Source organism: Crinia signifera, chromosome 1 (genome assembly GCF_055691185.1).
Source record: "Crinia signifera chromosome 1, ASM5569118v1, whole genome shotgun sequence".
NCBI classification, from domain to species: Eukaryota; Metazoa; Chordata; class Amphibia; order Anura; family Myobatrachidae; genus Crinia; species Crinia signifera.
In genome coordinates, this window is record NC_139217.1 from 420,576,798 (window position 1) to 420,601,649 (window position 24,852).

Here is a 24,852-nt window from a genome sequence, read left to right on the forward strand (position 1 = left end):
CTCCCGTGTCTTTTAGCCTCCTCCATATGTCTCTCAGCCACCCTCATCTTTGTCTCTCAGTCTCAGCCTACCTCCACGGTCTTCCAAGCTTCAATATCTGTGTCTGCAGGCTGCAGTAGTACCTTTAAATCTCTTAATATCCCCCAGTCTGCTCCCCCTGTCCAAGCCCCAGAGTTCTATTGAGCGCACACACTGACCTGCGGGCCTGCGGCCTCTGAACACGGAGAATAGGCACCTGCTGCATGAAAAGATGAATAGCTGGTCACATCGCGCGGCTGAGCCTCCCCCACGTCTGCTCTCCCCCCAGGTCCCAGTGAGCGCACCGTACACACTCACAGGAGGCTGCATGAGCGGCAGTCAGCTTGGGCAGTCTCTCCCCACCAACCCACACACTGCACCCGGCAGCGAAGCTCTCAGTTGCAAGGTGCCACACAATCAGAGCGGCACCTTTATTATGTGCCGCTCTGAGCTGCCAGCTATCCCTCTACACTTGGGAGGCTATGGGCAGCAGCGGGTCAGCACCTCCTCCCTCTCTCCCTGCTGCCGCCGCCAGCACAGGGAGGCAGCAGGTCCACTTCTGCCGCTGCTCTCCCCTCAGAGCGTGTAGTTACAGGCTTACGGCACACAGGGAGGGCAGGGATGCCATTGCGGTGCATGGGTCCGGCGCCCTATGACCTTTCGGCGCCCGGAGCTCGTGCTCCACCGACTCTGCCCTCCCTACGCCTCTGCTTGCCAGAACAGAAGATGTTGACTCAGATCAAAATGCTTTTGCATGTTTCTTATTCAGGTCAAGTCACAACTTTTCCACACAAGCCGATTTTGAATTTCTCAATTTAAATTTTTTCACTCCGCCCTAGTATCTATCTCTCATTCCTTTTTTCCCAAAAAATGTAACAGTGTAATGTGGGCTAGGTGAAACGAGGGAGATTGCTAGAGTAATGAGGGAGAGAGGGAGATTGCTGTTATTTCAGGGAGTCTCCTGCAGAATGCAGGAGGTTAGGCAACTATGATATGTATTAAATATATATGTATATCTATGTATTGTCAGGCGCTGCGGAACCCTTGTGGTGCCATATAAATAAACAATAATAATAATACGTCAGTAACTTGTATGTCTGCATTCATGGAAAAAAATCTCTATAAACAGTAAATCAAATACACTGAAATACACAAACACACAACACAATCTGCAATAATAAAACACTTTATTTTACTCCTTTCCCTGCATACATCTTAGTTCTTTGTTTATTCATAAAGACCTGAACAGTCGTGATTCCGTTAAACAGCACAATAATATGTATAAGCTTTATATCATTGTTTAATATTGCAATCATTTTGTTAAAAAAAAAAATTATAGGAATTCCACTGTTATTGAATTCAGGTTGATTATTGCCTGGAAACTGGGGATTACTCCTCTGTTGCAGGTTTTTCGGACAATGGGTAAAATATATTATAACCAACTCTGAAAGAAATAAAAGCCGAGGTTAGACAGTATATAAATATTGGTAACTGGAGAAGTAATACCCCTTTCACACCAGAAATGCAGGGACAAACCAGTTCCCAGGACAAGCAGGGACATTCCTGGGTTTGGACCCATTCACACCAGAAATGTCCCTGCATTTTCTGGTGTGTGAAGGGGGCGGGAAGGAGGCCGGCAGGAGGTGGGGAGGAAGTGGGCAGTCGGCAGGATGGCGGCGAAGGTGGGCAGGAGGTGGGGGAGAATATTCACCCCGGTTGTTGGTCCTCTGTGCAGGCCAGGGATCCACACAGGCGGCGGCGCAAATGACGGGACAGGCGGCGGATGAAGATGACGCAGCTCTCCGGCGCCCACAATGCACCGGCTGTCCCATCCGGGCTCTCTGTGGCGCCCATCATCATCCACCGGCTGTCCCATCATTTGCGCCCGCCGCCTGTGTCAATTCCCGGCTGGACAGAACACCGAGGACCCGGCAACCTGGGTAAATATACCCTAACCCATTCACACCAGCCAGGTCCCTGGGTTGAACCCGGGAACAACCCTGCTACCTAGCAGGGTTGGATTGCCGGCAAATTAGCCCGGTAATTTGTCCCGGGTACCTTTCACACCAGAGGTAGTACCGGGTTGTTCCCGGACTCAACCCGGGAATTTAGGCTGGTGTGAAAGGGGTATTAGAAATGTTGCAATCAATCTGCAAAGCGATTTGTAAATCTCAGTACATGACCCCAGAGATTATGTGATCTGCTTATAGGCCATTTCCTCTCCATGGGCCTTATTTTGGTTCATTCTTTCTGACAAAATCCTTCTTAGATGGACAAAACCATGTGCACTGCAGGGGGGGGGGCAGATGTTACTTGTGCAGAGAGAATTAGATTTGGGTGAGTAATTTTGTTTCTGTGCAGGGAAAATACTGACTGCTTTATTTTTACACTGCAATATAGATCTCACTTAGAAGTAAAACCCCACCCAAATCTAATTCTCTCTGCACATGTTACATCTGCCCCACCTGCAGTGCACATGGTTTTGCCCATCTAAGAAGGATTTTGTCAGAAAGAATGAACCAAAATAAGGCCCCCTGTTATAAATCCTGCTCAGTGCAGTATGTTTAGTCCCCAATGAACTTTACATATGATATACTTATCTCTGTTTTACAGGCACATAATAGTAAATATTGGTAATAAGGGGAAGTAGAATATATCTTTGAGTGCATAACGGTGTGGGATGTTCAAAATATCCTATAAAGATGCCAGTGTTTCTCATATTTGTTATATACATTCAAATAAAATATGTTGTGCAAAAAATATTATATTTCCTATATAAAGGTCATTACATTACAGGTCATTATGATGAATAAACACGTTTCTTGGCAAGTTTTACACCTATTTTGGCAAATTCTCTTGTCACTCAAAGGGTTTAAAAGTTTTGCACCTGTCACAGATACACACAAAGGCCTTCAATGTGGCCGGCGAGGGGGGTTTAACAGTGGGGCTCACCGAAAACAAGCGTACCTTGCTGTTTAACCCCCGCTCCGGCCGCTCACCCTATTCTACGTTCTAGGGGAATCTCTATCAGAGGACAGCGAGGATTCCCCCAAACAGTGAGGCTCGCAGCTAATGCGGGGAGCCTGCTGCATTTAGCCGCAAGCCTCTCTGTTTTAGCAGCCGCACACGCCATTTTCCCGTTGCTGCAAAAACCTGGCAGCGGGGAAACAGGGTGTGCAGGAAGTCAGTTGAATACTGACTGTGCGAGTTGTGACAGCAAGCAGTCAGCACTGCTTGCTGTCACAGCTCGCAAAAAATCATTGAATACTGTATACCCCAAAGTGTCAATGAAGCTTCAATGGCAGAAGAGGGTAGGTCGGTGTGTTTCTACCCAGTTTGTTTAATCACTGTTGTTTCTAATTGTTAAGCGCAACAGAATATGCTGCGCTATATAAGAAACTGTAAATAAATAAATAGACAGCGTTACAAAACAATAAAATGACTGCACGTACCTTGTTTCCTTCCAGTTATCCTCAAGACCCGGACTTGCTGACCTCAGCAGCCACGTAGTATGGAGAACTCGGTTTCCATCTTTATTTAGGAAGCACTGACCTGTGAACACTGTAATAGATTCTGCAGACAAATCACTTTGATTAGTGATTAAAAAAAAGAAGCTGAGTTATTTAAGACTAATGTAGGTACATGGTGAGATTTCCACTATTTTTCTATTTTGCTTATAAATGCCAAATTGAATCAAAATCTAATGGGCATCGAATGGTTTTTCCACATTTGATCCAAATGGGCGTTCACATTAAATTGAAATGGAAAAGAAATAGTCTTGCCAGGCATGACTATATAGTAGTATAGTAATGCCACATCAAACCAAGTGTACCCACTATTAGGATTGTATTTGTCAAAGCAGGGATTTTGGAGATAAAATGCAGAGAAATTAAGCACAAACTAATCAATTGGATCTACAGATTTTCCAAACATAGCCTATACAATAAGTTAGATTAGAAGCGGTGGTTAGTACTTTACATCTCTCCACATTATCTCTTACATTCCATGATAAATACCCCATTACACAAAATTATGGGACAAAAATGGAAACGACAAAAAAATGACAGAACGGATTGTCCCTAAACTAGTATTTCAGCTGTAATGTTAACTAGCAGAAAGGCCAGGCACACCAGGAATACTTGCATTTACTGTACACTGTATATTGTATCATTATCAGCACTTGTATAGGGAGATATATATATGTGCTGCTGTCACCTTTGGCATCTACAATCAACATATGTTGTTTTTCATAAGGCAAATGAGAATACTGGCATGTAGCCTGGGATTTGTTATTGATAACATGACACTGGTCAACATTCATAAAGACATCTTCTGATACGTAGTATTAGGACTTATATATATTACCCATCTACACAAACCTTCTCCATCTCCCCATATTATGTGCAGACTGCATTGTTTATCATAGACAGGTATAAAATCTCTTTGACAGATTTATAATAGCTCAAGGTGTAGACTATATGAATAGCCTTGGCCAATATAACCCAAACTAGAAAATAGGAGGAGAGAAATTAGACAGCAATCTATGACATTACCTGCAAATTTCCATTTCACAGTAAACCCAAATGTCGGACTCCCAGCTAATTGCTGATATCCGATAAAAGGTGATTCCACAATGGTCTTGTTGGTAGCAGACACAGCTGTCAGATACAAGCCTGACAATGTCCCATTCTCTGGAACTTCAGATATTGTCATATTAGAGCCAAGGTCATTCTTCCACCGACCAGCCAAACTGCACTGTGCAAGCTACACAACAGAGAAAGAAACAGGATTACAGTTACTAGTGTACAAAGTCCAAAAGAGCCCGGGCACAATAGAATTCCACCAGTGCTAGAAATTTGGTGCAGAATAATGACTTATTTCAAGTAAATTTGTTTTGCTAAATGAACAAAGATGTTTCCTACTTGGTATCGGAGTCTTGCAGCATAACTAACAAGTGTATTGCATTAAGGTCAACTAGAGTACACAACTTATATTATATATGATTAGGAGCCAGGCCAATACAGATCCTGGCAGTATTGTGTGTCTTACCGTTGCATCAATATAAAGAGCCAAGCACGACAGGATCAGTGTAAGTAGTTTCATCATCATAGGTAACTGGTTATCCAAGGTCCAGGGAAATTCTGAGGTTTCTTGATAGCGCTGCAGCTTTTTATATAGAGCTGGGTGACTCATTGTTAATTTCACTTCCAAAACAATTTATATTTTATTTGCATAAGCATACATAAGCATGACAGTCACAATATGAAGACAAAAGACTATACACAAAAGTAGACAAGCAACATTCAGCATGTGTACATTCATTGCAGATGTCGCAGTGAGATCCAAAGTAATGGGCCCCATACATCAGCAATCACAATTTATGGATTTCCAGATACAGGGATTTTTTGGCCAGATAAATGGATTTTACAATCTATCTGACTTTGCCCACACATTTCAGTGATCGGCAGATTTTTCCATCTAAAGATTGCATCTTCATATCTGGAAATTGCCCCAATCGATTGTCATTTCAGCTGTTCATAATGTAAATAGATGAAGAAGATGAATTGGGAATGCCCACACATATAAAAAAGATCTGCAGATAATACCAGATTATTAAGCATGTTTAAAAACCTGATTAAGCAATCGATTGGCGATTTTGATTGGGATTGCCAAAAGGGGGAGCCCACACATCTAAAATTAATTGTGGCAATCATCTCCATATCTGAAAATTGTCACAATTAATTGCTGATGTATGGGGCCCTTAAGCATATCAAACATATCAACCAGAAAAAGTAACCCTTAAGAAACCCTAAAGTAACCTCCCCCACCCATCCTCCGATTCGGGATCTCGCCATGTAACAAATCTATGACGGTGTACGTAAAAGAAACCAGGTAGTGCCTTCAAAAACTGTCATTATCTTTGGCCTAGTATCACAATCCAGATGATTATTTACGCCCCACTTATTAGAAAATTTCTTGACACATGTGAGGCATGACCGCACTCCTGTCAAAGTACAAATGTTGTAGGAGAGGTGTGGTGAGCATTGATAGCAATGGAAGAGATGGAGATGTCCAGCGGCGTAACAATACTTTCTTCCCCAAAGTCACAATTGTTGTCAAGAAAGGAACCAATTTTTCCTTACGACCCCGTAAGTCCCAGTTTGAAAAATTGACACATACATGTAACATGGCGAAGGGATCTTTAACCAATTTATTTTTACAAATATCATTTATAAGCATTATAACTTTATCCCAAAATGTGGGAATCTTTCCACAGTCCCACATATTGTAGATATAACTAAATAAATAAAATTAGACAAATGTTAAGATAAAGAATGAAAAATAAATACATCAATAGTGGATAGTCTTATTCGAGATTTGGAGGACTCCCCAACAATGGAAAGCCGGCCATATCTAAAGGCCCCCATACATTAGGCCGACTTGTCCTAGGGACAAGTCGGACCCAATTTACCTGCGAGCCGCCCGGCAGCTCCCCAGGAGGCTCACATACAATTTGGCACTTGATGTGCCATTTTTACATGGGATAAATCGCATGCGATTTATCCCAAGTAAAAAAAACCCCGGGGAGCTGCAGGGCGGTGAGCAGTAGTGGGGGCGGGCAGCGGCAGTAGTGGGGACGGGCAGCGGTGGTGGGGGCGGCCAGCGGCGGTAGTGGGGGCGGGCAGCGGCGGCGGGGACGGGCGACGTTTGCGGTGAGCGCAGTGTACTTACACATAGCAGCAGCGGCGGGGACGGGACGCGCAGTGGCGGCTATTATATTTTTAAAATACTTGTCAAATGACCGGCCGCTCTCTGATTGGCTGAGAGCTCTCCGGCCAATCAGAGAGCGGCCGGTCATTTGACAAGTATTTTAAAAATATAATAGCCGCCACTGCGCGTCCCGTCCCCGCCGCTGCTGCTATGTGTAAGTACACTGCGCTCACCGCAAACGCCGCCCGTCCCCGCCGCCGCTGCCCGTCCCCACCACCGCTGCCGCTGGCCGCCCCCACTACTCCCCCGGTGTCTGTATGCATATGCCTGTCAGGTGGCAGGCATATGCATACAGGGAGGTCGGACGTGATCGTATGTACAGACCGTCCGACCTCCCTGATCCGGTCCGATGCGCACGGGACCGTGCATCGGATCGGATCAAATGTCACATACCTACGATTTTGGGCCGATTTCATCCGATTATCGGCACAAAGTGCCGAAATCGGATGAAATCGTCCCAAAATCGCATAGTGTATGGGGGCCTTTAGCTTTGTCTGGGGGAGGGAATGTCAGCCAAGATAGAAGTCACAATGTTCTCTTAGGACTTCTAATTCCATTATGGGTCATCTCCCAAGAAGCACCTCTAATCAGAGCCCCATGAGAAACCTGAACAGATAAAAGGTCCCTAGTTCTAACAATTTAAATGGTCTAAAACTACTACAGAAATGATTCCATATCAAGGGGGTTATTCTGGTTCCCTTCTTCGGCAAATTACTTCTTAGATGGACAAAACCATGTGCACTGCAGGTGGGGTAGATGTTACTTGTACAGAGAGAGTTAGATTTGGGTGGGGTTTTACTTCAAAGTGAGATCTACAGTATATTGCAGTGTAAAAATAAAGCAGTCAGTATTTTACCTGCACAGAAACAAAATAACTCACCCAAATCTAATTCTCTCTGCACATGTTACATCTGCCCCCCCTACAGTGCACATGGTTTTGTCCATCTAAGATGGAATTTGCCGGCGTGGCGTCGACGGGCATGTGAGCGGACGTACCTGCGGATAGCTCCTGCTCCAACGATCCTGCAAACTATCCTGACTGCGCTCAGAGCGTGATTTGACCGGTGGCGCGGGTGTGAGAAGGCACCAGTGTCCCTCCGGTACCCTCCTGACCCCGCTGTGCCGCTGACTCTCCTCCTAGCAGCCGGAATCCCTGCAGACGAGCTGGGACTGGGCGCCATCTTGCCGCGCGCATCGTGCACGGAGACAGGACGCTGAAGCTTGCAGCGGCGCCTGTCTATCCGGCACATGCGACACAGCCTCTCCGCTCGGCCACGCACTTCAAACCCCAGCGAGCCCTTGCAACACAGAGGGGGAGACGGGCTCCGGCGGTGAGACACAGGAGGGAGGACGCCGGCCGGCGCCATTTTCTCTGCAGAGGGACAGCAGCGTGACAGGGAGATCGTATCCCTACAAACAGCAACAGGTACACACCAGCCCAGTGCATAATACAGTGAGGGCTGGGACCATAGCAATAGGTCTCAGACCCTGTAAAACAGCAGTATAACCGCCATATCTGCCCTACTGTGGTCTGCCTGGGACTTTATACTGCACCCTGCTATATAGCTCACTGGAGCTCCCCTGCTGTTGCTCTGGCCCCTGGGCTGTGTTCTCAAGCATCCCTGTCGAATACCCTGAGCTCATCTGCACTGCTTTGACTAACTGAACTTGCAAAGTTCTCACTCTGCACTGCTCTCATATACTTGCACAGCATATATCCACAATTAACATGGGAAAGAACAACCGCAGCACTGCAGCTACCCAGCTGGAGAGATTTGCTAGAACCCCGCGCTCGGCCGCGGAGGCTCCTGATTCTGATACGACCCCTCAGCCCTCATCCCGGGCCCCATCCCCATCCAATCCTCCACCTCCGTCGCCTGAAAATCCAACAGAGGCCCTGCAACGAGTACTGGAGGCCGTGACCTCTAGTGAGCAGAGGCTGACTGATAAAATAGGGCAGGTGCAGGCGGACTTATCCATCATACATCATGACCTGCAGAGGGTCCGAGAAAGAGTGGGGGAGGTGGAGACCCGCACGTCCACACTAGAAGACAAAATCACGCCTCTCACCGACAAGGTCTCAAACCTCTCCTCACAGGTTACTTCTATTCAGACCAAACTTCAAGACATGGAGGGGCGGCTGAGGAGGTGCAATATTCGAATATTGGGCCTCCCGGAGAAGGAGGAAGGCCAGCACCCAGAAGAATTCGTCGAGAAGTGGCTACGTGACACCTATGGAACAGATGCATTCTCCCCCTTCTTTTCGGTGGAAAGGGCGCACCGGGTGCCCACGCGACCTCTGCCTCCTGGGACCCCTCCTCGCACCCTAATTGCAAAGCTCCTACATTACAGAGACAGAGACACTGTCCTAAGGGTCAACCGCAACAAAGGCCCACTAATGTGGAACGGTCACCGAGTGTCTATATTTCCGGATTTTGCGGTGGAGGTGCAGAAGAGCAGAGCCCAATATGCACAAGTTAAAAGGCGACTGAGGGAGCTCAATCTGCCGTACTTCATGTTATTCCCATCAAGACTGAAGGTGCTTGTAGACGGGGAATCCAAATTCTTTGCCACCCCGAGGGAAGCATCTGCATGGTTGGACACTACAAGACCGGCCAGGCGGGCCGTGCTGGATGATTCATAAATTGCTGGCTGCTCATCACTATTTGCCCAAAGAAAATGTTGATGCTGGGACTATATATACTTGATTATATGCGGGGATCGGGTGCCGGTCACCTGCGCCACAACAGAAACAATCTTATGACAACTGAGCGTATGTATATATGTGAGCAGGTACTGTGCGCTCACTGTTCCTGATAGTCATTATATACTTTGCCCACCGTTTAATGAGTAATGTTTGTGTTCATTTAAAATAGTTAATATTTTAAGAAGGGGTGGATAGGCTTCTCCTATCCACATAAGGGGTTTTGTTAAGTTAGGGATCCAAGTATGTCACAGTTCCAAACGACATGCAGGGTGGGGGGTGGATGGGTTAGATGCAAGTTATCTACAATGCATCAGTTGTGTTTGTTTTTTTCTTTATCTGTGTATTTTTATTGTTATTTCTCTAATTCCCTTTGTCTCTTTTCCCTTAAAATAATGCATATATTTACAGCTGGTGGGATGACGCTATGCTACACACAAAGGTGGCGGGCGGGGGGTTGCTCGTGTACAGGTTTACTATGTGATTATGGTTTCTCAGTTATAATATGGCTCCCAATTTAGTTAAAATCACATCCTGGAATGTCCGGGGTCTTAACGACAAAGTTAAGCGCACACTGGTGCTCAGTCAAATCCGCAAATACAAGTCTGACATCATTTGCCTGATGGAGACACATTTGACTGGCACCAAGGTCATGTCCCTAAAAAAACCATGGATAGGCTGGCTCTATCACTCCTCCCATACACCTTCATCTAGGGGGGTGGCGGTGCTTGTGCGCAGAAATGTCCTCTTTAAGGTGGAAAGAGTAAAAACTGATAAATGGGGTAGATATGTGTTGATGCTTTGTACTGTTCACTCCACTCCCTTACTTCTGCTGGCTCTATACATTCCCCCCCCCCTACTCTGCTGAAGTCCTGAAACAGGCCGCAGAGTTTGTCGCTGAATTTCCAGAGGTGCCCATCATTAGCGTGGGCGACTACAATAATGTCTTGGACCCAATTCTGGATACACACCGCGCAACGGGGACCTCAGGGAGAACTGGGCATAGACAGTTTAAGGCGCTGACAGAGGGCATGGGACTAGTCGACGCTTGGCGTCATAAACACCCTACCACCAGGCAGTTTTCCTGCTTCTCCCCCACCCACTCCACCTTTTCGAGAATTGATCTGGCTCTGGTGTCTCGAACCCTTCTCCCTAAAATTAATTCCATCACATACGAATCCAGAGGCATATCAGATCACTCTCCTCTAACTCTTGACGTACAGATGGGTGGAGATAGGGGCCAGTCCTTTTGGAAACTGAACAAGTATTGGTTGGTGGGTATGGGCGAGGGGGTAGAACTAGTGTCCGCCTCGAAGGAATTTCTAGAGCTAAATAAAGATACAGCCCCAGTCACGGTAATATGGGACGCCTTTAAATCTCATGTCAGAGGCTCACTAATCCAAAGGATAGTATCCCTTAAAAAAACTTATAAAAAAACAGAGACCGAACTGGAATCTGCCTGCCGACAGCTTGAGGCCACTTACTTGGAAGATGGCCTTGACTCATCTAGACGAGAGTGGCTCTTGGCCCAAGAGGCATGGTTGGAATGCCTCGGGGACAAGGCCAAATACAAACTTTTATATACTAAACACTCTCAGTATGCTTTTGGTGACAGGCCTGGCAGCTACCTGGCCAGGCTGGCAGATTCAGAGAGAAACAATAACACTATATGCGAGATCCTCTCCTCACAGGGAGTTGCCCACACTGGAACCCAGGAGATTGCCGGCCAATTTGTAGAATACTATCAAACGTTGTACAGTTCTAAACTGACACATGACACACCGGCCATACAGCAATATTTGGACCAAATTGCTATGCCTACGTTGTCCTCTGCAGATAGGGAAACCCTGGACTTGCCCCTAACAGTGGAGGAGGTGGAGCTGGCCATTAGGGCCTTCCCGGCTGGTAAAGCACCAGGCCTGGACGGTCTCCCTATAGATCTGTATAAAAAACATATTTCCTTCTATGCCCCTACTCTGTTAAAATTATATAATGAGCTGTTTTCCCACGGTTCTCTGCCTCAGTCTATGATGGAGGCTGCTATAGTGGTCTTGTTAAAACCAGATAAGAACCCATGCCTTGTAGAATCCTATAGGCCTATATCCCTCCTACCAATAGACATTAAAATCCTCGCCAAAATTTTGTCACTTCGCCTCAACACCGTGATCACCAAGATTATACACCCCGACCAGACCGGCTTTATGCCGGGTAAGTCGACTATGATAAATCTGCGTAGACTGTTTACTCACTTGCAGAACCCCCGCGGGGACGCAGACACCTCCATAGTGGTCTCGCTAGATGCCGCCAAGGCGTTTGACTCAATTGAGTGGGAATTCCTCTGGCTCACCCTTGCCAAGGTGGGTGTTGGTCCTGCCTTCGTCAGGTGGGTTCACCTACTCTATGCCTCCCCGCGGGCCAGGGTATCTGTAAATGGGTTTATGTCATCTCCGTTTGATTTAGGCAGGGGTACCCGGCAGGGGTGCCCACTGTCACCCACTCTATTCGCCATCGCAATAGAACCCCTGGCCTGCCTGATACGAGACTCAACGGTGATCGCGGGGTTCAGGGTAGGGCACCTAGAGGAAAAAATAGCGCTGTACGCAGACGACATTTTACTGTTTATTTCCGACTATGCTGCCTCCATGCCCCCGCTTTTAGATATTATTAACTTGTTTGGTACGTACTCTGGCCTTACTATTAACTGGGACAAGTCCTGTGTGCTCCCATTTCGAGGTGATGTCCCAGAGACCCCGGACATCGCGCTTCCACTGAAATGGGTTAACTCTTTTAAGTATCTAGGGATTTATATATCCAACGTCCCATCCCAATATATCCCACTAAATATCCAACCACAGCTAGCATACCTAAAATCTAGGGTTTCGGTGTGGGGCAAGCTACCCTTGACTGTTTCCGGGAGAATTAGTCTTATTAAAATGACAGCCCAACCTAAACTCCTATACACACTACAACATGCTCCGACGTACATTCCCCTACAGACGTTTAGAAAAATAGATGGCCTACTTTCCTCTATTATCTGGGCGGGTAAGAGGGCCCGTATCAAGCTACACACATTAACAAGGACCCGAGAGGGTGGGGGCATGGCGGTCCCCTCTTTCCGCCTGTACTACCTAGCGGCGCAGCTGGCACATCTCCTGAACTGGGTTGGAGACAATACTACAGCTGGGCTCCCCTCGTTGCTGGTTACACAAAAACTACCTGGACTGACCCCATTACATGTCCTACTAAGCGATAACGTGAAATTAATAGACATGCCACTGTTTAAGCAAGCGGTCATGATATGGCGGCAGTCTAGTCGCTTAATGTCGGCGACCGGGATAGATCCAGACACCCCCATAGATGGCGCCAGAGCACTCCCCGAGATGCTGGGGCTCCAACTCCGTGAATTCTGGGCTACATGGGGGGTTACCTCAATTGGCCAAATCTACTCAGATAACATACTTAAATCATTTCAACAGATAAGGGATGAATACCAGGTGCCCAATGCGCACTTTTATCGCTACCTCCAGCTCCGCCATGCTTGTCAGGCGCAGTTCCCTGCGAGCCATCTGGTGTGGTGGAGCCTCCCGGGCTGTCTCTAGGTTTTACGCAGCCATTCTAACGGCACACCACGCCCCCGGTCTGCCTCAATTAAGGGCCAAATGGGAGCTGGAAGTCGGCCCGATCTCAGAGGAGGACTGGGAGTCGGCCCTGGGGAGCCCACGCATATCAACCACCTCCTCCAGATACCAGCAGATCCAACTATACATATTACACAGGGTTTACCTGACCCCCACTAGGCTGTGTAGAATGGGCGGTAGGGGCGACTCTATGTGTCCCAAATGCAAGTCTCATGAAGGCACATTCTGGCATCTACTATGGAGCTGTCCAACACTGTCTGCCTTTTGGCAGGAAATAATCACCTTAATGGCTTCCACAGGCATCCCCCATGACGTTTTCACCCCGAGGTTCTGTATCCTATCATTTATGGACGTAGATAGCCTTGATAAGAATATGATGAGATACGCGGTCAATCTTTGTACTCTGGCCAAAGTGTGTGTGGCTAGGAAATGGATGGCCCCAGAGGGCCCTACAAAGAGAGAATGGCTCACTTTAACCAATTCAGTGGTCAGGCACGAAAAATTTGTATATGCTTCCAGGGCCTCTGAGAGAAAATATCACAAAATATGGGACCCATGGATAGATTCACCTCTTATGCAACCTATTGTCTAGGCATCACGGTATACAATAAATGTTTAAATGAGGCCCGTGAGGGGGAAGGGGAGATGGTTGGGGGGGAGCGGGAGGGGAACTTGGGCCCAAGTGTACCACCTTAACTGCACACAACCAAAAAGTGAAGCCACACTGTTTAAGATCCATTTTAGTTTTTATTTTCCCTTTTTATTCTTTATTCTGCACACTATAATTATCAATGAGAGTCTTTTTATTAGAAGAAATGTCAGATTGGTATACCAGTGTACATAACTATTGGTAACCGTTGTAACCTCAAGCCACGCTGCTTCTGCATACTCTTGTGTTGTTGTTATTCTGGAACAGAAAGTATTCCACCATCATATGCTGTAAACTTTCCATTGTCCTCATGTCTTCCCTTTCTTTTGTTTTCATGTAAATGTTTTGCTGTTCTGTATAAGTTGTAAAATGCAATGAAAATCCAAATAAAAATTATTGAATTAAAAAAAAAAAAGATGGAATTTGCCAGGAGTGAACCAGAATAACACCCCAAAATTGGCATTTAATCATAAGGGTGTCAAGGTTTGCATCCGGAAAATCCAATATGCTTCCGTCTTTGCTAGTATTCTGTATCTGTCCCCCCATCTTAATGTTTTTTTGACATGATGGACCCCATATATTTTGACCCCTCAATATTTCCCTGATGTGCTTCTGCTATATGTTTGGAAAGGAATGGGATCATTCGTCAGACTACATTTAGGTCTACAAGCATTAGGTTTACACCATTAGGTCAACTTGCATTTCGGTCGACCTGACTGAAGGTCAACAGGGTCATTAGGTCGACAGGGTCATTAGGTCGACAGGGTCATTAGGTCAACATGTATAAGGTCGACAGGGTCATTAGGTCGACAGTGAAAAAGTTGACTTTTTTTCCCATTTTTTGAAGCGTCGACAGAGTCAACATAACACTGCGTCCCCTCGCATGGCTCGCTGCTCTCGCCATGCTTCGGGCACGGTGCCTCGCAACGCTCAGCACGCTATTTTATTCTCCCAACACGTCCTAGTGGATGGTAGGGCATGAAATACCGCCTGTTGGCACATGTCAACTCATAAAACAGTCAAATGACCCCATGTCGACCTTTTGTCTGTCGACCTTCCCCATGTTGACCTAATGACCCTGTCGACCTTATAAAAGTCGACTTAATGACCCTGTTGACCTAAGTCATGTCGACCTTCAGTCATGTCGACCTAAATGCATGTCGACCTAAATGCAGGTCGACCTAAATGCAGGTCGACCTAGTGGTGTAGACCTAATGCTTGTAGACCTAAATGCTGTAGACAATATGACCGTATCCCGTTTGGAAACACTTTGATGTATAGATTTTTTTTATTATATTTAGTCTATGTTCTCTAAATCTTGTCTTTAATGTTTGAGTTGTGCGGCTAGTACATTGGAGGCCACAAACATATTGGAGTACATAGATACAGTATGTAGTGTTACAAGTTATAAATTCATTTATTGTAAAGTTCTTTTGATTTACAAAAGACTGTATCTTTCTGGTCTTACTAGGCATACAATTGTAGGTAATGCATTTGGTCTTGTTACATCTAAAACAGCCTTTACATAGAGGGGTATTGAGCCAGGTAGTATTCTGTACTTTCTGAATCTCAGGCTTCATCATACTTGGAGGTAACACCACTCTCAACTCAGGATTTATTACTTTATGTAAAATAGGATCTTGATGGAGTATATAAAAAATTTATTTCATAATTTTTCGAACTTGATCTGACTGTGAACTGAATTTAGACACAAATGTCATAGATTGTTTAACGCTATCTAGATCTGGCATTTTATTTTTTCTTCTATTTCATGGAATTAGTAGTTTTTTTCTATCTACATTCAATCTTTTATTATATGAGTCCTCCAATAGATCTTTAGGATATCCCCTTTTTTTGAAGTTTTGACACATTGGGGGAAATTTACTAAAGGAAATTTGTAAAAAATAGGTGTAAAAATAGGTGTATTTGTATCCAGAAATACACTTATTTTTGACATTTACTATGCCGAAAATACGGCAATTCATATTCGTATTGATAGAACATCTATACGAATACGAATTGCCGTATTTTCGGGGTAGTAAATGTAAAAAATAAGTGTATTTCTGGATACAAATACACCTATTTTTACACCTATTTTTTACAAATTTCCTTTAGTATATTCCCCCCTTTGTGTTTGCTTGTATTTTGACATTTTCTATGCTTGAACAGTTCCTACGCAATCTATTTAGTTGGCCTAATGTTATGTTTCTTAACCAGGGTTTATAATGGCCACTGGAAAAACGTAGGAAGTTGTTCATATCAACTTGTTTTTTATAGTTAATCGTAGAGATCGAGTGGCTCTCCACAGAGATAGTTAAATCAATGAAGTTAATACAGTGCTCTTTGTGTCAGTGTGTAAACGTGAGGTTATAATGATTAGTGTTAAGATATGAAACAAAATTGTGTACCCGTTGTAAATCCCCTCTTCAAATTATAAATAAATCATCTATGTATTGCCATAGTATACCGGATTTTTAATTTGTCAGAGAGTTTTAATATTTGATATTACTTCAACTCCCTTCTCATGTGGAATGTGAGTGTATAATGCACTCACATCCGATGAGTGGAGAGTATATCCAAGTTTCCACTCTGTATCTTCCAGTCTATTTACAAGGTGCATATGGTCATGAATATAAGATTTTAGTTTAATAACATATTTTTGCAAAAAGTTATCAATAAATTGTGAAAGGTTGAATGTTAACCCACCTAGTGACTAGTGACTTGTGCAATTTAGGGATGTGATAAAATATAGGGGTGACAGGATTTTTAATAAATAAAAATGTGTATTCATCCTTGGTTATTATATCTCTGCGGAGGGCCTTTTCTAACATTTTGTTTTCTCTAATTGATAGTTTGAAGTTGGGTCAGAATGAAGTTTTTATAGAATTTGTTATCAAGTAATAGTCTATAGCTTCTTCTATATAGAATGTCTTGTCTAACAGTGTAAACCCCCCTCCTTATCAGCACTTTTTATTATCAGAGATTTATCTTTTTTAAGATTTTTTTAAAGCTTTATGCTCTCTTTTATATTTTTCACTTAAGTGTGTATATGTCAGATTAGACCATTTTGATTTCCGTAAGTTTTTTTTAAATAAAAGTATAGAACTGTGTTTGGTTTATGTTGATCCGGGTAAAAACTCAACTTATTTTTAAAAATACTTCTAGACATAGTCATTTCACTATTTCTGGTAATGTAAAAGTTTTTTGGAGGGACTATATTGTGAAAGTATTGTTTTATGACCACATATCCTCCAATATATTTAGCGTGTCTTTATCTGGTAAATATAATGTTATTGGTATTTCATTTTTATTTTGCAATTTTTAGATGCAAAATAGCATTTATTTACTTCTATAAATAAGTTGAATAAATTTGGGTCTTGTATGGGCGCAAATTTCAAACCTTTCTGCACGCCCTCAGCATATGCTAGAAGGGTCACCCACAGTCCAGTCCCTGATTTTGATATTGAAGGTGTCAATGTTGTACACCGGGAGGAGGATATTGATTTAGCTAGCACTGAGGAGGAAGTTGACGAGGATGCTGCTGCTGATGGTGATGTGGTTTGCTTAAATAAGGCACCGGGTGAGACAGTTGTTATCCGTGGGATGCAAAAGGCCATCACCATGCCTGGGCAGAAGAACAAAAAAATCTACCTCTTTGGTCTGGAATTATTTTTATCCAGCTCCAGACAACAATTATCTCTCCATATGTAGCGTATGTAATGCTGCAATAAACCGGTGTAAGGCCGTTGGACACATAGGGACATCCTCGCTTTTGCGCCATATGAAGTTCATTTATAAGTCACTGTTTAGTTCAGAAACTGTGGCTAGGACTGTAAGAAGTCCAGGGATACCTAAATCCCTTGATCCTGTTGTATCCAAGCACCTGAAAACAACACCAGCAATTCACTCCTCATCAATTTCCACTAGGATCCAGATCAGAGATAGTCCTGCAGGCCATGTCACCGGTAGAGCTAACAGCCAAACATACACTGAATTATAACACAGTGGGTGAGATTTAATAGGATGAGAGATTCAGAAAGTGAGAGATTTGGTAAGAAATCTCCAGTTTTTTTAAAGCGGCAATCATTTACAATGCAAAAGCAGTCTGATTTTGCAGTGTAACTGATTGGCGCTTTCAAAAAAAAGGAGATTTCTCACCAAATCTCTCACTTTCTGAATCTCTCATCCCATTAAATCTCACCCTATGTATCTATTTTAAGCAGTGTGTGTATCACAAATATATAAAACAAGAATCTCATGCAGAACAAACCAATATAGGCTCATGAGTATAAACATTTATTTGTGAAATTCCCACATATAACCGGAATCTTAGTGGAAACACAGGATAGGTGTATGAACATCACCACCGATATTGCTATAATAAGGCTGTAAGATAGAGACCACAGTGGAAATTACATTATCTTGTGGGAATCTGCTTTCCTTCCCCCTTCCCCTAAAAACTATAAAGTGTCTTAAACCCAGAGCTATATATAAGGGGTACTGCATTCACTGATAAGTGCTTAATAAGGGTCTGGCAAAGAGATATATATTGGCTGGCACTGGTGTATGATATGTGTCTAACAAAGCCAATAAAGGCACAAAACTGACACACACCTGGAAGAAAATATATATAAAAAATAAAAAGAAAATCAATGCCAACAATCTCTGAAAGTACATCTTGGGTATAATAATCCCAAGCAAATATATAAAAAGCGCCACATCTCACAGCCCCACTGACCTATATTTTAAAACCTTTCCAACACTGAATTTCTATCTATTTTTAACTTAAGTGTGTATATGTCGTATGCCTAAAAATTTTTAACCTCTTTATTTCGCAACTACAGTGGGTGTCTCCTGAATCCAAGAAATATTAAAGATTAAGAGGATTCCCCACTTACGATATTATTTAGGACAATGTCCTCATGAAATACAAATAACCAATCTTTAGTAGTGCATCCGTCACAACTTTTTTCTTTCTCTTGCTACTATACATATCTAGTTGGTAGGATAGCACCCCCGCTAACCAATACAAATAAGCGGTACACACCCTGATAAATATGGGGTTTAAATAAACTTTTTGTGTGCAGATCTCCAAAAACCCTCTCTCCATGTCACCGGCATGACTGACTCCTCTTCTATCAGGAATTCCTCTGGAGGATCCTGCAGCACTATGCCTACTGCTGCCACTGCTGCTGTTGCTACTGGGAGTGATTCATCATCCCAGAGGGGAAGTTGAAACACCGCTAAGTCTTTCACTAAGTAATTGACTGCCCAACAGTCGTTTGCAATGAGGATAAAGTACATCAGTGGTCATCCTATGGCAAAGCGGATAACTGCAGCCTTGACAGATACGTTGGTGTTAGACATTTAAAAGACACAACAAATCTAATATTAAAATTACAAGATCTAAAGGATGTTCCAGCTTCATTGATACTGTGTACTCTTGATGTTATATGTCTGTACACTAATATACTCCACCCCAAAGTCTAGAGGCAACCAGAAGGCTTATTATGACCAGTACACGGTATGAGGGACATCTCTTTATACATGCAGCTACTTGAACTAACGTTGACCCATAATTGTTTCATATTCAATGAGCACTACTACCTTCAAGAGAAAGGTTGTGCTATGGGGTGTTTTGCAAATTCAACAACAGCATCATTTATTAAATTATATCTTCGTTACATTGACGATGTCCTAATGCTATGGACTGGACCAGTGGATACGTTGCAGAAAATGCTCCAGGAGATTAACACACAGGAGAATGACATAAAATTCACCTCCTGTTGCAGCCCAGATGAGATCCACTACTTGGATGTACGCATTTGCAATGATGGAGGGAAACTGAGAACATCACTGTATCATAAGGACACAGACCGAACACTCTTTTGGCATCAACAAGCCATCACCCTGAGGCGTTGAAGAGGGGTCTCCCCTTTTCGCAACTCCTCAGGGCATCATCTCTGTCTAGTGATAGAGATGATGCCATCAAACATATGGATGGCATGATCCAGAAATTTATCAAACGGGGCTATGACAAACCCTTATTACAGCAGGCCAAGAACAAAGTTCTCAGAATGTCAAGATTGGATACCCTGATAAAGACTGAACGGGACAATAAAATGATAGAATAGAATCCCGTATGTCAACACTTACTCTACAGCAAGTGATGGCATAATGAAGTCAGCAAAGAAATTCTGGTCAATAGTTAGCAGTGACCAACTTAAAATCCCTGTCTAAAACAAAAATGATGCCCTTTTAGACGGGGCAAAAATATACGTGATCTGGTTGTAAAAACAGACCTATCTAAATTAAGAGAGGACCAGCCGAGCCATTTTCTTAGAAGAAAACCTGGTAATTACTGCTGCAACCTGTGGTTTTATTGAAATAGGGTACACTTTTTCCCCATCCCAGGCAAAATTTATAATATTAAACAACTTTTGTCCTGTTTAAGTCACTATGTCGTATACATCATAAGATGCCCCTGTGGCCTTATTTATGTGGGCAAAACATCTCGTACCTTGAAGGAGAGGATGACAGCCCACCGTTCTAACATCAGGTTGGTGTTAGAGGGCAAAACCTGTGATCAGCCGGTGGCCTGACATTTTAAAGACTTTAAACACCCCTTGGCCACTCATATATAAAATGATTGATCAGGTGGCACAGTCTAATAGAGGAGGGGATATGGATGGGGCACTGCTCCGCTTGGAATCCAAATGGATTCACATACTTAACTCAGTTAAACCACATGGTCTGAATGAAAATTTGCCCCTTAGCTGCTTTTTATAACTCATACTAATAATGTTTAATATCAGCAGACACTATGGCCCTTAATCTAGTTCACTCTTTCGGATGGAAATCACTGTTTTACATTGGATTCAATATAAACTATTCCCCAGACCCCCAATTTTACCCCCTCAACGCCACCCCACGATTGACGCCAACCCGAAGCGTGGCGAGCGCAGCGAGCCCGCGAGGGGCGGCGATGCGCGTCCTCCGACCTTTTCATACCCCTACTATCCACGTCGGCGTGGAGTTGAGAATATAAAGTTTGGCGAGCGCAGCGAGCCACCGAGCCCGAAGCGTGGCGAGCGGACGCGTATAACTTCACAGGTATACGCGTCCGCTCGCCACGCTTCGGGCTCCGTGGCTCGCTGCGCTCGCCACACTATATAACATCAACTCCATGCGTAGCTGGATAGCAGGGGTATGAAATCACCCATGGGTGACTATACAATTAAAAATCGGGTCTTTACAATGAAAAATCGCATTGCATGAATTGTATGCCACTATATTGCATGCGATGCGATGTAATATAATGAAAAAATCGGGCGCCCAGATATTACACAAGTACCGACACTTCTGTTAGTATAAGGCCATCTTTTTCCACTATCTGCTATACCAGATAACACCTCCCATTCTCATACCACACCATTACAATAATCACAGGCTACACATATCCAGATAATTCACTTTATAGTCCCTCCAACTATAGTAGAACTAGGAGGCCCAATGTGCCATTATTATAAGCACATGGGCATTAATGAATCAAACACTATCTCACAGAAATATCTTTCTATACAGAAGCCGGTATCACACACAGATCATACTACACATATGTTCCTATTATAAAGTAACCTTACAATCCCATACTACACATATGTTCCTATTATAAAGTAACCTTACAATCCCATACTACAGATATGTTCCTATTATAAAGTAACCTTACAATCCCATACTACACATATGTTCCTATTACTATCCCATACTACAGATATGTTAAGTTAACCTTACAATCCCAAACTATTACCTGTGTATTGATTTCAGTAGTATATAACCAAACATCACCTAAACTACCTCTAAAAGTACAAACAGTACACAACCAACCATCACCTAAACTAAAGTAACTTTCTATACAGTAACAACCATCAGATCACAGCTACTACTAAACAGTAACACTAACATCGTATCTGTACTATAGAGAAGTTAGATAAACAAACATACCTAGCCGTTTTCATAGACACCATATAGGGGATACATATGATACATAAAGTATCTACCATCCTGTGAGTCTCCATCTGTACAGCCTCCATCCTCACCCCAGCTTAACTGCTGTCTCTCCAGTCCAACAAACTGTGTACAACTGACCCGTAGTCACATGGATGATGCTTCCTGTTTCATCTCTTCCTGAATAGGAAGTGGTCATTCTAAAGGTTATGTAAATTGGTCATCTACTTGTTTTGTTATGCTAATTAACCCGCAATGCTACTTTTAAACAATTGAGACTACTACATAGCTTTTAATATCACAGTTATAAATCCAGCCTTTGTCTAACCAGATATTTATATGAATTGTAATCTTATAATAATCTTACACTGTAACATCCTCAATAAAAGAAATGTGTATTTAGAGTCATTATCCCGTAGGATTCTCATCTAACCTACTGGATACTGACTCTAAATACACAAATACCTAATGGACTTAACGAGGGGTATGAAATGACCCCCTTTATTCACCAATAGCTTTCTCATATGCTTATAAATTTTTCTTCTTAGAAATCTTTCTTTTCATTAATTAAGTAAAATTATATTGAGGGTGTAGCTAATACTACATGGCCAGTTATCACATTATTTTACCAGCAGCTAATTATAGTATTGTAAATAAACATTAAACAGGCGTATTACACTGTCGGTACTATATACATACTTAGGGGTAGATTTATTAAGCTCGGTGAAGTGATAAAGTGTCTGGTTTTTATCACCGGCCAATCAGCTCCTACCTGTGAAGTTACAGGCTTGATTTGAAATATGACAGGTAGGAGCTGATTGGCAGGTGATAAAAACCAGACAGTTTATCACTTCACCGAGCTTAATAAATCAACCCCTTAGTACCTAATGTATACATTGAACCAATGTTTAGGATTATAATGTCATTATTATTATCATGTATATGTAGTCTGTGTAGATTACCTGTTGACATCATTGATGGGTCCAATAGATTGATCGTAATACGTTTATGATAATATGTTTATCCTGTCCATGATAGGGTAATAGACCTTTAAGTTATACAGTGTTTCGTTTATTGAGGACGTGTACCGATACTGTGTTAATATATATATATATCGAGTTTTAAATTAAAAAGTATAGGCATTAGTAATTATAATAAAGAGATACAAGTAAAATAGTACATTTGCTTCATGAATATGAGTTCAATAATATAGTATAGATATAATATGAGTGATAAAGGGGGGACATGCTCAACATGTATAAATACATTAGGGGCCAATATAAGGAACTGTCAAACACCCTTTTGTTCTACTAGAAAGGAATCTAGGACGCGAGGGCACGAGTTTAGATTAGAAAAAAAAAGATTTTGTTCATCTAGAAGAAAACATTTCTTTACGGTCAGAGCAGTCAAACTTTGGAACTCTCTTCCTGTAGAAGTGGTTTCGGCAGACAATATACAGTAAATACGTTTAAAATAAGGTTGGATAAACATTTATTGGGTAAAAACATCCACGGGTACGAATAAGTAACATAATCTGTCTCTAAAATATCAGAACATACTATACAACAAGGGATAAACTATTATAAACATAGGTTGAACTAGATGGACGCAATACTTTATGCAGCCTCACCTACTATGTAACTATGTAACTATGATATACGGAGGAAGAATAACAAGAGTGAAAATTCCCCTTTACAGAGGACGTGTACCGATACTGTGTTATTAAAATAGTACATAGGGGGAGGGGCCCTAAACTGCACACCCTGGACACGCCCAGATACTTATTAAAATAGTATCTGGGCGTGTATGTTGCTATTCTTGTAATGATATTTACACTTCTCTCTTAATTGCGACTTTGTTCTTATTATGTTTTTATACATATAAGTGTATTGAAAGACATGTAGCTATTTTTCCTTTGTACCCTGTGTGGCATGCAGTATTTCATCAGCCGCGACTAGTGAAAGCAGCCTATTCGCTGATCACCAGGTTATTTTCCAAACAGCTAGATGTCACCGGCCACACCCTCTGCCGAAGTCCTAGATGAAACGCATTAGAGAGGAGTTGGGTGATGCTAGCTGCTTTGGTGCCCAGCTCCCCTGAACGCCGTCTGTTCCTGATGAAGTCTCTGACACGCTGCTTGCGGTGGGGGAATGTGATGATGGTCAGTGCCCCAGACGGTGGTAGGAGGTTGCCTGGGCTCAAAATATATATGTCTTGTGGTAACCAGCCCACAGCTGTTTTATACACGGTACGAGTCTTATCTGGCTTTACCTGTGTGTTTTTTTTATTCTACAATAAATGTTTGGTTTTACACTATGGAGCGCTCTTCTGTCATCATATATATATATATATATATATATATATATATATATATATATATATGGGTACTTGTTTCCTAGCAAGGCGCCCACGATTTTTATCTTATGGCATCAGGTCTATCTGATCGGGTCGCATCACATTGCATGCGACCCGACCCGATTTTTAATTGTCCAGCCACCCTGATGGGTGATTACTATGTTAAATGCACCTCCAGACCCGATTTTTCCTTGTACAGCCACCCTGATGGGTGATTACTATGTTAAATGCCCCCCATTGTTAACGCCACCCCCCACTATTAACGCCAATCCGAAGCGTGGCAAACGCAGCAAACCTGCGAGGGGCGGCGGTACGCGTCCTCCGATCTTTTCATACCCCCACAATCCATGTCGGCGTGGAGTTGATTCTATATAGTGTGGCGAGCGCTGCGAGCCACCGAGCCAGAAGCGTGGCGAGAGGACGCGGAATACATGTAAAGTAATACGTGTCCCCTCGCGGGGCTCGCTACGCTTCGGGCTCGGTGGCTCACTGCGCTCGCCACACTATATAAAATCAACTCCACGCCGACGTGGATAGTGGGGGGATGAAAACGTCAGAGGACGCGTACCGCTGCGCTCGCCATGCTTCGGGTTGGCGTTGATAGTGGGGGTGGCATGGGGGTGCATTTAACATTGTAAGCACCCATTAGGGTGCTTATACAATTAAAAATCGTAATTTCCATTTAACATTGAAAACACCCATTAGGGTGC

At 43.3% G+C, this 24,852-nt stretch overlaps 1 protein-coding gene across 1 annotated transcript; it reads right to left on the reverse strand.

The window, feature by feature from the left end:
- Positions 1-1,188: 1,188 nt before the first annotated feature.
- Positions 1,189-5,339, reverse strand: LOC146031670 (avidin-like). The gene is made up of 4 exons (XM_083158454.1): positions 5,068-5,339; positions 4,572-4,782; positions 3,471-3,591; positions 1,189-1,462 (listed from the first exon to the last, which is right to left on the reverse strand). Exons 1-4 carry the CDS (start codon positions 5,209-5,211, stop codon positions 1,408-1,410), a joined length of 531 nt encoding a protein of 176 aa, XP_083014580.1. The 5' UTR covers positions 5,212-5,339; the 3' UTR covers positions 1,189-1,407.
- Positions 5,340-24,852: the final 19,513 nt, after the last annotated feature.

Excerpts from the sequence above, each read along its gene's own strand:
- LOC146031670 (XM_083158454.1), bottom strand. The coding sequence starts at position 5,211 with ATGAGTCACCCAGCTCTATATAAAAAGCTGCAGCGCTATCAAGAAACC. Across the intron at positions 4,783-5,067 it reads CTCTTTATATTGATGCAACG|CTTGCACAGTGCAGTTTGGC; the intron begins GTAAGACACACA and ends TCTGTTGTGTAG. Across the intron at positions 1,463-3,470 it reads GATAACTGGAAGGAAACAAG|AGTTGGTTATAATATATTTT; the intron begins GTACGTGCAGTC and ends TATTTCTTTCAG.